The following is a 15,026-nucleotide window of genomic DNA, read 5'->3' on the forward strand; positions in this document are numbered from 1 at the left end:
GCAATGATCTAATAAAGTTTATTTTAAAAAATGACAATGTTTCATCTAGGAAATTAAACCCTTTTAATTCACACTAGCGCCTACATAACGGTTATTGAATACTTCACAATATATTAAGTCTAGATGTTATGATACATGCATACATTTTCAGTCTGTATGAGAAATCCACAATCACCAGTACACATGGATGGACAGAGGGGGGAGGCGATGAAACCATAAAGCGCTGTAAATAGGTACTTGTCTCAGCTTCTGTAGAGCAAAAGCTGTTTTGATTCTCCAGCAACATTGGAAACAGAAAAATCCTAAGAATTATGCTTTTACAAGACTTTTTGCTTTTAATTTTGTGGATGTAAAAACAGTCAGGCATCTGATATTAAAGACAATGAGGCAACACTTTAAAACAGGACCAGATGTAAACAAAAAGGACTTGGATCATTTCCCATCCGTTGTGTAATTAAACACACACATCAGTAATCGTTTCACTTTTACTTGGTTGTAAAGAAAAGTTGTTTTGGATTAAGTTTCAAGCTTCTAAAACGCATGTTTAGCAAACCAACATGAAAAATAAACGATATGCATAGAAGACTTAAAGCAGACTAGCGGTCTTGTCAAAGCACATTTCAGCATCAGATTTTCTGTGTTGCAAAAAAAAAAAAAAACCTAAGTCAACATTGCTGGAGAAAATGTTTAGTGTTTCCTCTTTTTTCTGGTCTCTTTCACAGAAAGAAGTTAGATACTGCGACATGAATATAATTACAGCAATTCTGGGGAATAACCAAAAAAAAAAAAAACATTTAATAAAATAAAGACATTCAAGTACAGTAAGATTTTTGCATGAAAATACAAAACTACACAAAAGCATAAAATCAAATCTCATCAGTTGTCTCGAAGAAAAAAAAAAAGCTGAAGTGCTGAAGGGTTTTCTTTCTTTAGTTTTTTTTTTTTTTTTTTTTTTTTTTACCCCGTACGTTACAAACAAGAACATCGGTCGCCCAAGTGGTGGAAGCATTGGAAGTGGGACCTTTTCCTCTGATGAGAACTCTGGATCTGTACATCACCGAACTATCTTGTTCTTGCACTTTTTTTAAGGAAGATGAGCGAAGGTGGCTTGTGTCCGTCTCACCAGTTCAACCCACAAACCCTGAGTCAGCTGCTCTCCTCTGATCCACTGGTGTCTTTTTTTTTTTTTTAACAAAAAGCAAGGCATCCATCATCAAGACTTTTTTTTTTCTCTTAACATCTTTAAGCATTTTCATGTCCCAAGTGTTTTTTTTTTGTAAGCTGTATTTGCTCTGTCAAAGTGAATCTGTTACTTAGTTCGGGCTTCCTCTTCTGCTGCACAACTAAAAGTGTCTGTGTGTTCAATCGAGTCGAGGCACAAAGGGTCCTCAGGCCTGGAGCTCAGTTGTGCTGCAGCGTGTTGGACTCTATAGGAGGAGCCGAGTCGTACAACGTGTCTGTGTCATGAGTCGGCTCCCCAGCTAACGTGCATGGATTCGACAGCGTGCCTGCGCCGCAGTCGCAAAAAAATCTGCATCAAGAAGCAAAAGAAGAAGAATCACGGTAAATGTCAGGTTGAATTACATTGCAAGAACAGATTAGGCCACTGGTAAACAGGAAAAACATAGAATTAATGTTGCATTTAAATGTAAAACAGATTTTTGCCATTTTCATTGATGCAAGTGGAACAACATTTGAAAAGGTGAGGTGAGTTTAAATTTTCATGATTTTTTTGCTTTGTCTTTTATATGCTTTTTAAACTACATAAATGATACATGGACTTAATTTATTTAGCACTTTTCAAGTCAAGAGAAGTAAGACTTCAGTAAGTGCTGAACGATAAAAGTCAAATACAGTAAGTGTTCGTTGTGCGTCTTCTGGGGGCTCGAATGGCGCCGCATCAGGTTCTAATAACGGATGAGGAAAGTCACAAAATTTGAATTTTGAGATGCATCTAGTTAAAATACGCACTAAGCAATAAATGCTGTTGACTAAAAAAACAATTCCTGTAAATGTTTAGTATTTATAAAAGACTTCCTTCTACAAATAGAAAACAATTTCTAGTAGTAAATAGCTTCTTTTTCTAAGAAGTTGCACTGGGAAATGCAATTTTTCCTGATAGAAAGTTAACTGTAGTTTTTTTTTTTTTTGTGGTAGTTGAAATGTTTATTGTGGGTTTACATTTGATAAAATTTATGAATAAATGTGTTGTATGAAGAGAATTGAAATAGTTAATGATATCTACTTGATTCCTGTTACATTTACTTTTTATTTTGTTTCTACATTACAAATAAAAAAAGTTAGTAATCTGAAAACTTGTACACAGCAATGTGGGTATTTGACATTTATGTATTCAAGTTTAATAAAAAAAAATGTTTACATAATTTCTTTTCTGTAAGAACATGCTGCAATTTATTATTTAATTATTCAACTGTTGTGAATTTCACCCACAAAAGCAATTCATATAAAACTACATAAGGAATAAAATGGCTTCTTTGAAAAAAAAAAAAAAAAAATATATATATATATATATATATATATATATATATATATACACACTGACCTATCATGTCTGATGAACTCCACGTCGTGTCCTTGGTGACACTTCTTGATGCAGTTCACACAAATGGCGTTGCGGTCTGTTGTGTTGCAGGTGTGACACCTGTGTGAACCAAAAATGAATCGTCAATAAAAGAAAAACTCAAAAACCATGAGAGATCATTGCTGTCTCCATGATTGAGCTTGTTACCTGTAAAAATCGTGCATTGGGTAGCTGGTGTAACTTGAAATCTTGTACAGGCACTGACCTCTGCTCACAGCCTTTTCAATGGCATCTTGATTGTTCTGTATTTTATTATCTGAAGTAGACATAGGAGATATGTAGACATTAATATCTTTTTAACAACTGGTTGGTATAAATTATTTGAGCATGCAAGTACCTTTCATTGTAACATTGACACCAGATGCCAGGAACAATCCCCCAAAACGATTGTTGAAGATCTGATTGCCTTCTAGGGTTGCTGTAGCGTGGTTGGTTATCTCAATGCCTTCAATTAAGGAGCAAAACAGATTTAAAATAACTCTTTTTCACAAAATAAAAACAAACAGCATTCAAAGTTTATTAAAAATGGCTGTGTGTGTGTTAGCCACCTGCAGCAAAGCCGTCAAATATCCTGTTTTTCCTCAGTGTGGGGTGACTGTTGGTGCTAATGAGAACACCTGCTTGGGCATTTCTGAAGATGTCATTCTCTTCTAGCAAACCTTCACAAAGAAAGACTGACTTTTAGATTTACTGCAGTAGTAATGCAGGAAAAATACTAAACAGTATCAATCTGTGACTTTTAGATGACAAATTGATAAACTACCTCGTCCTCCATTGAATATACAGATCCCTCCGTCTCTCCCATCATGGATCTTATTCCTCCGCAGCGTGGGGTTGCTGTCTGTTTTGATCCACACTCCCGCCATCGCATTGTCAAAGATCTCATTGTCCTCAATGAATCCCAAGCCTGAAAAGCAAGGAGAAATTGAGTAAACAAAGTGGCAAATAGAAATACCAAAGCACTATATTGGCAAAAATAAAATCAAATTTAAAAATCCCTCTGTACTTCCCACCTGAGTTGTAAACCAAAATGCCTCCATTTTGGCCGCCCCAGATCTTGTTCCGTCTGATTTTGGGATTGCTGCCAGTCCTGTCGAAAAGAAAAAGGATAAAAGGTCTGGGTGAGTAAGTTACAGCAGACTGTTTATTTTAGCATCTATAAATCAAAACCTGGGATTAAAAATTTTCAAGATTGTTGATTTTTTTTTTTCCCAACAAACCTTATTTGAACCCCAGAGTACATGTGATTGTAGATGTCATTGTCCTCCAGCACACCATGGCCATTGTCGTAGAAGTAAACTCCAACCTGTTTCAATAACACAAATTGGGACTTAATTTTCTTCTTGGTAAAATACACAAAACTGAAGAGCTTTAAAGGCTGTTACTCTGATGGAGAATTAATGGCATGGTTACATAATCAAAAAAAAAAAAATAAATACTAAACATAAACAAGTGATTGTATGGAACAGGGATTCATACATTTTCTAAAAAAAACCCTGTAAAGATCAGTTTTAGAGATTCAAAGCTTTTTTTCCCTCCTCTTTCATTATTCAAGAGAGTGAGTGTTACAAATTGGAAGCTATAATGATTCTGCGTATTTTATTGTTTTAAGGTTGTTTGTAAATAAATTATTCTTTTATAGAAAAACATTTTCAAGATTGTGATGGGAATACTGTCATCACTATATGTTTGTTTTAATGAATGAAGTTTATTTCTCACTATGAATAACAATATTTACATTTTAACCACTCAAATGACTTTGTGATTAAGTCAAACAAAATAAAGTTTAAGAACCAATAAGAAACACTAAAATGTTTGTGTTTTTTTTTGTTACTTTTTACTTGCACATATCTGTTTCATATAACCAGCTGTCATCTTACCTGCTTCCCGCTGTGTATCCTGTTCCTCCTCAGTACTGGCATACTGCCTGTCGTCACCCACACTCCGGCCAGAGTGTTACTGTACACCTCGTTCTCCTCTATGACTCCCTGTCCTTTTTCATGCTACACACACACAAAGAAAGAAAAACAAACACTATTATGTTTTCAAGTTGGAGGAGAAAATCTACTCAAGCTACAAACTAAAAATGGAAGAAAATTAACCAAAAGGTTTGTTTTAACGGCTGAATTTACCACATATATGCCACCATGTTGACCATCATGGATCTTGTTATGTCGCACAATAGGACAGCTGTTCGTCCTGATCTGGATTCCTGCCAAGGCGTTGCCGTAGATGTCGTTGCCTTCAATGAGACCTCGGCCATCACCAAAAATGTAAACGCCACCTTGATTGCCATTAAAGATGGCGTTTCCCCTGTGTTTGGACAAAACAACATATTTGAGCATGTAGCATTTTAAAGGAAAACCCCAGCTGTGAGTCTGGCCACACTAACCTTATTGTGGGGTCGCTGTTTGAGGTTATCCACACGCCTGCAAAGTTATTTGCATAGATCTTGTTTTCAATGAACTGCCCGCGGCCCTTTTCATGCACATAGATGCCACCAGTCTGACCGTGGTGGATTTCACAACGAACCACTGTGGGGTTGGCGTACGCCTTCACTTCGAAGCCAGCAATCCGGTTCCTATGGATGTTGCAGCTTTCAAAGTAACCCTACAAAAACACAGAGAAATACTGAGTTGGTGTGCAAAGAGGCAAGTTTCATCAAACGTGTGTGTGAACAACTACACACATGTTCTCTTTTGTCACATTGCAAACAGAAGCAAAGAGTTTGAAACCAAATATTTAGGAAAGAAACCCAGAAGCTTTTATATCTTACCATGCCGTGATCAAATGTGAAGACGCCAACATCTCTGCCATGATGGATGTGATTCCTTCTGATGATTGGGTTGCCGTGGTTCTTCACCCAAATCCCTGCCAGAGCGTTGTTTGAAATCTCATTGTCCTCGTAAATGCCCTAAACAACATAAATACATGTTTCAAAGTTACGTGTAGCAATTATTTGCACTTAAAATAAAAACAGTTTTGCACTAACAGTTTTGCACTAATGATGTAGAATGTATGTTCCAGAAGCTATTTTCTCAACAGAAATCAATTTGTTGTTGATTAATTTGTTGGGACTTTTATGTGATCGGACAATTTTTCTAAGACCAGTGATCATTGCAGAATATCCTGACATTTTTCTGTTTATTAAAAGCACCAAAGGTAAAAATTCCCTTTTACCAACTTTATGTCTTTCAAATGACAAATAAAAGCACTATATCATCCCAAGTGAGAAAAAGTTATCATGTCATTCCTCAAAGAAAATCTGAAATCTGTATTGCCAAGAATAGCTTGACTGATGGATCTCTCAGTACCTAACAGTATCTGAGATCCTACTCCTTTAGTGGAATAAAGATGAAATTACTGCCACACAAATCCAGATGATCAAATGTTAACATTATACAAGTGAAAAGTGTACACTACCTGTGCATGATCAGTGATGTAAAGGCCAACATTTTCACAGTCACTGATGTTGCAGTGCTTTATTGTGGGACAAGCCCCCTGACCACTGACACACACGGCAGACCCAACTGAAACAGAAAAACCAAAAACATAGAAATAAAGACCAAACAGCGAGGTCAAATATACAAAGTAAGAAAACTGCAGTTCTGAAAAATGATAGAAGCAGATTTTGAGAAATGTATACAAGTAATAAGATAATGTAAGGCAGCTTTATTATATACAGCACCTTTCATCCAACGGCAATTCAGAGTGAAAGTACATTAAGACAAAACAACACAATGTAATAAAACACTTCAAACCAATAAACAAACTGTGATTTTTCAATTTGAAATTTCTTGAATTTTAATATAAGACAGGCAGACCTTTCGAGGTTTTGTATTAGAGGACAGAGTGTTACCTGTACATGTGCTACGGATAATGCAGTGGTCGATGATGGGGCTGCAGTTCACTGTAATCTCCAAGCAGTGGTGTGCATTGTGGTGCTGGGCGGATTTATCGTCAGGGTTGAACTGCAGATCAGACAGCAAGTACAAAATAACTAACAATAAACATGCACAACCATGGAAACGAGAAGAAATTGCACTAAACTTGCTACATACTACAATTATAAACCACAAGTCTTTTTACCCTGATAGTCATAAATCCAACGTAAGCGTCCTCTGAGCCCTCCATAAAAACAAAAGTGGAGTCTCTGGTGTTCTCTATGATGACTTTCTCTGCAACCTTTCCAGGAGCTGCAAAAAGATTTTAACAGTTTAATAACAAGACAAAATTAATTCAAATGTACTTTTGAAATAGATTTAAGACACACATACCAGCTCCAATCATTGTGATCGGCGATTCAATATAGATCCACTCATCCGTGTAAATACCAGAGTGGACAAATATCAAGCCGTCAAAGTGAGGCTCTTGACCGCCTCCCAGAGCATCTTCAATGGTGTCATAATACTGAAAAAAAAAATAATAAGTGAATACTTAAAAATTATAGATTAAAAAACATCATGGTTAGAAAAGCTGTTTTACTTACAAACATGTTATCTCTTCCTTTGTATCTGGCAGGATTACTGTAGAAATGTTCTGCAAAGCCTGGCTTAACGTGGGCACCTTTATACTAAAAAGGGAAACAACATAGACAGAGAGAAAATAATTTATACTAGACAAATAATAGTCCAAGATTTTCAGATTTAAACTAACATTATGCAACATTTTAAAATCCAGAAAGAGAAAGTGGGCTGCTCCACAGCCGGAAAACTTATTTGGTTATTTTCTATTTCTAGATAACAGTAGAAAAAAAAGAAAACAGATTTTTTTTTCTCTTATTTATCTAAAGAATAAAAATTAAATGTTATTATTTTTCAGTTTTACAAAAAAAATACATTTTGATTTGTTGAACATTCAGATAAGGCAGATACTATCCAAGTATCTGCCTCTGAACTCAGGCATTGTACTGCATTGCTGGTCTGCAAATATTGGAGCAACTCATCATAACACAATCACTTTAATATAAAAACAGAAATTCATTTCTGAGGATTTCAAGGATTCCAAATAACTGTCTTTTTTCTAATCAGGAGTAAAATACTGAATGCATATTTAATATAGTTAATATTTTGAACATAAATCTCAAAAATCTGCAAACAATTAAAAAATGTATAAAATTTTTTTTATCAAAAACTAAGGGGAATTTGTAAATAAAAATGAGGACATTATGGAGATGGAAATATCTCATTTCTACATTCTGGAGTTTAGTTTTACTATAAAAACGTATAAAAAACATGTTGAGCTTCATTTGGGAGATCTACCTTCACACAAACATTTAATTCTCAGAAGACAAACTGCACTACAACATCCTTCTGGTGTATTTTAATATTATAGTTGTTTTTTTTAACCCATAAAAATATGCTCTTCTCATAATACAATTTTTGACCAAGTGAAACCAGAACATATTTAGTTAAATGCATCTTCTTTTAGTTTAGTTTAATACTCTAAAATGATAGCTGAATACTAAGTTTTGCTAGAAACCACAAGGAGGAGGAAAGCTATTTCATAAATGAGATTTCCTCACCAGTTGCTGAAAACTCTCCTTCCATGGGTTTGGCTGTTCATACTCCTCTGGATTTATCTGGTAAAACTTTCCTGCCTCTGGGTGCATCATAGGTCGGGTGTATTCGAAAACCTCCATGTACAATCGCTTCCTGAAATGTTAAAACATATCAACTGTAAATAATATTCTCATATAGACCACAAACACATTACATCCCTATATGTTTCTCTTTTACATACACACTTAAGTAAATGTTTAATAATAGCGATCATTGTGGCATTTTGTAGTATCCCAGAAAACAACTGGAAATTTGAAATAAAGCTGGATAAATGAAAAATTAAGTTATTTAAAAATATATAGCAACCTCTCAAACTTAATTTTAACCAAGTAAAACACAATATTCAATATTTATACTGTGGTGTCAAGTTGTGCATCCCTCAAGAAAACCCTGAGGCTTTCTAAATCCTCAAGGTTTAGAAAGCTGTTTTACAATGTTAGAATATGGTGGGTCAAATACCAACATACAAGTCATTATTTGGACAACAAGCCTCACCAGAGGATGGGGTCGTTGGCCAGCTCACTGAAGCGCTTGCACACACAAGCTGCACGGCACAAGTCCTGCTCCAACAGGTACGAGAAGATCTTCAGCACCACCTCATCTGGAAGCTTCTCCTGCAAATACTGTTCTGCTGGAGCAGCTGGGAAGATAGTGACCACAGCGTTAGACCATAATATGTTTGTGGGAACAGACCTGACATATTTACATCAAGATCACAGGAGCAAACAAAACAGTTACTCAGGACTTAAACAGAGAAGAAGAAGAAAAAATCTTTGAGAGAATTTGTGGCACCAAGTCAAAATGAAGCACTAAATGAAAAAAATTAATACAATACTTTCTAAATAGTTGAACTGCTTCTTATTTCAAAATGAGCCACTTTGGCCAACCTTGTGCATAACATGATCTAAGCTGACAGTTGGCTTCAGTACAGCAAGACTGTGTCACAGGCAAATATCCATTTCAAGTCTTTTGGCTAGAGCAGCAGAGGATGACAAGGCCCATATGTCATGAGCATCAGACTTTATAAGTTCCTCATATGCAAGTTTAAAGCAGTACTACATGTTTAATCCAAAAATATCAACCCCAATTCATTTCTATTCAAATACAGAACTGCAAAGATGGATAAATAAAGCTTAATTAATTCAAAATATGAATTTATGCTTGCTTAAATCACATTTAACAGTTATTCTGGTTTGGCAAGGTGTTAAAATCTGTCATATTTATGAAGAGCCGTCTAACTCAAAAGGTCAAAATACTGGTCCAAGTAATAATCAGGATAAACAGGTTGCAAAACAAGGACTCTAAATAATATACAATTGAATTAAATTAGAAATTATTTTTCTGCATTTCTAGTGACTATTTATCCCCACTATTTAATCAGAATTATTAACCATGTTGATAAGTAAACTGATGCACAATGATTTAACTCCACAGGAACAAAACTGCTTGATTTCAAGTACAAATCAGAAGTGGGAAGGGAAAAAATAGAGGTGCAAATTGGTGAAGGAGAAAAATAACCTGGAGCTCAGAAAAACAGGCAAGAATAAAAAAAGTCACAACTACAAACAAGTACTGCAGTAAATATAAACCTCTTTATGAAAAGCTGCCATGAAAATTTTGCACTGCCTCAGTTTACTTTGACTAATTTTCACTCCCAACATATGTAAAACATAATGACAAGTGTGTTCTAAAGAAAAAAACAAGACAGGATGATGTGTGGAAGTACCTGGTAAATCTGGACACTTTCCTGAAACTCTGGGACGCTTAGGTCGGTGTCCAAAGTTTTCTGTTGTTGAAGTGGAAGCACCCTGCAGGCCAAAGGAAATCCCTCATTATTAGTTATAGAATCATCTTTACAAACTCTTTTCTTCCATCAATCGTTTCTGCTTGCTGTTTTAGTAAGACCATACCTCCATGTTTGTCTTTGTGGGACACACCGTTCTCTTGGGTAGAGACTTTCTTCTAAGCTGGTAGGGACTATTCTGAGCTCCTGGACCGGATTCTTCTGCAACCATTTCTGCAGGAATGTCCTCATCTACAGTTAATAGATGAGGGAGAAAAAGATAGTAATTAAATCAACCCAAACAATATAAAAAAAATGCATTTACCAAGGACACAATGGTCAAAAACTTTTGCTCATGTGAATTTTAAGCTCCTAAGAAAGAAAAAGTTCCTTATGTACCATTAAATAAAATGTTTCCTAATTGGTATATTTTGTTTTGAAGCTCACGCTGAAATATCAAAATACCTGCTTGAACAGAATTAATATAATAACTCATCAGCTGAATTAAATGTTCAAATTACAATATAATCTTTCAGAAATAAACTTAAAAGACACAAGAAATACAGTAGTGAGCACCAAACAGTATTCATGAGGAGCCGAGATCAAAATCAGGAAAGGTAAATTGTCCTTTTTAGAATCTACTCTGTAAAGAATAAGCTCAATATACATTCAATTAAGAGGGGATTTAGTCAACAACAAAACACCCAAACATGTCACAAGTTTTATCATAGACTAACCCGTATGTACATCTTTAAACCTGCTCATCATTCTGAGTTGATGAACACTTCTAGTGAAAGATACGACTCCTGAAAAATTTGATTTTTTTTTTATTTACTATTTATTAAACGAATCCACATCAAGAGGTTTCACCATTTATTCTATCTATTCTATTACACATCAGATAACAGCTAAGGTCAACGGCTATGATAAGTAATCGATTAGACTCTTATCTACTTGATAAGAATCTAATCGGTTATTATATAAACAGCACAAAAACACCAAATACGCCTTAAAAAGTGTTACGATGCAGCTGTGTGAACTAGAGCTAGATGACATGGACAAATAAATATCACATTATTTCTACTATAACAATATTACTGTAATGAGTGATTTCTATAAGTATCACATACCATTGCTATTACCTCTTTCCTGGTGGTTCCACTTTCTATGTTTACATCTCAAAGAACTAATTTAAGCAACTAATGAGATTCATTTTTTCAAAATTTCCATTAACTAATCACAGACACAGCATGTATTACAAGTAAGAATTATGTAAAATATGTATTAATGTACAAACCCATTTGTAGTACAGTTTAAGAATGCAAATATGTTTCAGTACATGCACAAAATAATACTAATAATTAATTTTACACTACTACAATCTATTCTCTGTCTTGTAGAAAAGCTTACTCAGCACTGCCCAATAAGCAACTTGAATCATCTTTTTCATTTACTTTCTTGATCAAAGTTTTATTGCACAATAGTATTGTAAATGCTTTTTTTTTTAGAAAAATATTTTCTAATGTAGGTGATCATTTAGCTGTAATGATGACAATACTAGAAATAGTATTGTATTCTGGGAAAATTCCCATTTCAGAGTCAGAATAATCCACTGGAAGTCGGACTTTCAACTAGGAATGCATCAACAAAGGAAAATTGGGGGGCGGCGTATTAATTTTAAGGTACACACTTGCCAGAGTGCATCTGAAATCAATGTTACAGTGGAAAGAATAGCTTAAAACTATTGTAAGAAGCACAAGTAGAACAAACATGGCTACTTAGACATTGGAATCCCAGCTTCAGTATCTTAACTGAAACGCTGTTAACTGTGGTATGACATCATTCACAGTTTCCAGTAAATGTAAATGCTAAACAGGTTACATGTATTTGCCATATAATTTATTTTTTTAGAAAAGCATTAAGTTGCTGCTGAAATACTACATTACAATATTTAATTGGTTTAAATTTATCTTATTGATGCATTGTAAAGTTTCTACGCTTTACTTATTTAAATAAACATGGTATGGTAAGGTAAGAATGACAAATTAATCAGTTTGGAAATAGTTCTGCTAAACTATTACACTAAGATATATATATATATATATATATATATATATATATATATATATATATATATATATATATATATATATATACACAATGACTGTTTAATTGAAATCCCCTACAGAACTTAGCATGACACCACTGTCACTGTGATGATCAATTTGCTGCATTATTTTTGTAGCAGTAAGAATAATTATTGTTTCATGTCTTAAATAAACGTAAGAAGATTGACTACAATACATGTTTTGTTTTTTTTTCTACTCTAAATTTATAATGGCCCACTCCTATTCCAGTTTCTTTGAATAACATTTACAAGCGCACATCTCCTTCTAGCTGTCATTCCGTTGATATTTAGAGATCAAATATTTCACCATCCCCTAGTCCCGCAAATACCGTCAAACTACATTCAGACCATAATTATTACCAGTACATTTTCCCTACGATTGGTAATTTGACAATAAGACACTGAAAGTACAAGAAAATGCTTCAACTTGAGGCCACTAATGGTTCACTGTTTAATGTCACCTAAAATGCTAAAGCCTAATGGGTTATTTCAAGAGAAAAAGTTAGTCATAATGACGGGCAGCACGACTGACATTTTAACATCTCAGAGGTTATAAAGACTGGGGCTTTTTTTAGGGGGAAATGACGGCTTGAGGGTATGAAAGTAAAGATACATATATAGCTGTTTAAATACTCCAATAATAACTAACTAGTACGGGCTACCTTTAATTAGCATGCTACTGCGACTAGCAAAACCCTTTAATGCGCCCTTCCAGGCGTTTGTCATCCGTCATTCTACTACAGTATCTACATTAGGTTATTCATTTGTGAAACATTAGTAATTCTGTCACATAAAAACACTTAAAACAGCAGCAGTATTGCGTGAGACAAGCAAAAGACGAGTCGACTCGGGACATAAAATCAAGCAAAAACAAAGCGCGGCCTAAATGTCAGCTACAAACACACAAGCCTCGGCGTTTCCTGACTGGACTTCACCGACTGAAAACACCGTGTTAGGCTCACACTTACTAACCCGTCTTTTCTTTATGTCCAACATTTAGCTAAAAAAATACACGAAACTGCTACGTATTGTCCTGAAAGAGTCAACTAAGCAACTGCGACTGGTAGTTTAAGAAGCCTCCCAGCAAAGCTAACGCTAGTTGAAGGAAAATTACCTCTTTCCTGGTGGTTCCTATCCGGCTGCACCGGGCGCGGCCTTGATACTCGCCTAGGTCTTCTGCTAACGTTACTTGCTCTGACGGAGTTCATTTGGGGTGTTGGTAATCTTGAGAAAATGTCGAAGCTTTCACGGCAGAAGAGGCGACGCCGAACACGCCGTCTATTTCTTTTTGTTAAGCATTTGACGAGCTGCCATCTTTCACCGCGGCTCGAGAGGACCGTATCGCTGTGCTGCTCCCTGTTCGCCCGCACTGGTGTTACGTCTGGCCCCGTTCATCTGGAGCAGGAGGAGCCATAACAGACAGCGACAGTCCGTCAGGCCTCAGTCGCATCACATGCGTAGACTCTTCGCCTGCTCATTGCTTTTTCTATTGAAGGCGCTCGATTTAAGACGTTCTTTAGACTAACACATTTTGTTAAAAGAATGTACTGTATGGGAACGTGTGGTTTGTCGTAGCTAAAGATGGGCTCTCGTTACTTTAGCTTATAAATGATCTCCCTACAGTGTTTTATTGACACTACAATACGAATATACTGGTTCTGTACCTCAGTGGGTTCAGGTAAGAAATGTGTAGGCTATATGCATTTCTCTCAGAATATGAGAAAAGCCTAAATACTTAAACATGTGTTTACAAGCTTAGTCTCGTACAAATTAATTACACAAAAAGATTTTAGCGTTTATTTCTGATCATTTTTATAATCGTTGCTGTAGCAAATAAAAACTTTAGCATTAAAAGAGGAATATAATATAAAAAAATAATAGTACATGTTCGGACTTAGTTTTTATTACAAAGATATGAGCCGTTTAAAAACTGTAAAGTGATCGGTGCATCATTTTGTATGTATCTATGCAATGTGTGGAGTCAAGAGGCAGTGTTTCATCTGCCTTCAGGTCCTGTCAATAGTTGGGTTTGCTGCCTCACCTTCTTTTTGACAACCACCCATGGATTGTCAATGAGGTTTGGGTCAGGCAGTTTCCTTTACTAGTCAAGCACCTGGGTATTAAACTAGAATTTACAGTTTTGGAGGTGGAGGCAGGTGCTAACTCCTGCTGGAAATCAGTATTACGTCAACAATGTCAGCAGAGGGAAACCATATCTTGATTGTAAACAATACATTGCTTTAAATAACCCCTCATTAAATAAAGCTGAATTAAAAAGAAACAGGAAGTACTTAACATTGCTTCCCATGTAAACATTTTCCTTCTACTCAACTTTTACTGTGCTTGGATACAGCACTCTGTAACAAAAAACAGCTTTGTTAGCAATTATGTTCTGTTACTTACTTTTGCAGCGGATGTGAGTGGCTACTAGTCAGCTGTCAAATCAGCAGTCTTTCCTATAATGGCGCAGACTTTAAAAATGCAATAAGATGTGGCATCTTATTGCATTTTATTCCATGAAAAGACATGAAACCTTTTCATGGTCTTATTTAACATAGTGATCTTATGTTGGGTTTTTCTTACAACTCCCTGTTGGGGTCGGGAGTTGCTGGTGCCTATCTCTCGCTGCATTCCGGGTCAGAGGCGGGGTACACCCTGGACAGGCCTCCAGTTTGTCGCAGGGCAACTTAGAAACAAACAGGACAAACAACCATGCATATATACACTCACACCTTGAGAGAATTTCATCAAAATGAGAAAAAATGAAAACATGCATGGGTTTGCAAGTCTTTTATAAGATTTTAGTTTTTTTATTCTGTATGTGTTGCTGTGAATCATGTATCATGCCACAAGTCTGTTGAATAAAGCAATCAATCAAAATAATATCACACTATGAGTAATGACTTTTAGCAAAAACAAAAAACTTAAAAGAATTACATAAATACAAATATA

At 35.5% G+C, this 15,026-nt stretch overlaps 1 protein-coding gene across 1 annotated transcript; it reads right to left on the reverse strand.

Moving 5' to 3' along the window:
• Positions 1-2: 2 nt before the first annotated feature.
• Positions 3-13,488, reverse strand: fbxo11a (F-box protein 11a). Its single transcript, XM_055029340.1, has 22 exons — positions 13,189-13,488; positions 10,074-10,198; positions 9,890-9,971; positions 8,659-8,803; positions 8,127-8,256; positions 7,092-7,175; positions 6,880-7,012; positions 6,692-6,798; positions 6,462-6,573; positions 6,026-6,132; positions 5,379-5,516; positions 4,995-5,212; positions 4,735-4,915; positions 4,483-4,605; positions 3,823-3,908; positions 3,616-3,692; positions 3,366-3,509; positions 3,151-3,261; positions 2,940-3,047; positions 2,750-2,858; positions 2,564-2,662; positions 3-1,531 (listed from the first exon to the last, which is right to left on the reverse strand). The coding sequence occupies exons 1-22, from the start codon at positions 13,280-13,282 to the stop codon at positions 1,402-1,404; spliced, it is 2,643 nt and encodes an 880-aa protein (XP_054885315.1). The 5' UTR covers positions 13,283-13,488; the 3' UTR covers positions 3-1,401.
• Positions 13,489-15,026: the final 1,538 nt, after the last annotated feature.

This window comes from Poeciliopsis prolifica, unplaced genomic scaffold, assembly GCF_027474105.1.
Source record: "Poeciliopsis prolifica strain line A6 unplaced genomic scaffold, Auburn_PproV2 SCAFFOLD005, whole genome shotgun sequence".
Classification (NCBI taxonomy): domain Eukaryota; kingdom Metazoa; phylum Chordata; class Actinopteri; order Cyprinodontiformes; family Poeciliidae; genus Poeciliopsis; species Poeciliopsis prolifica.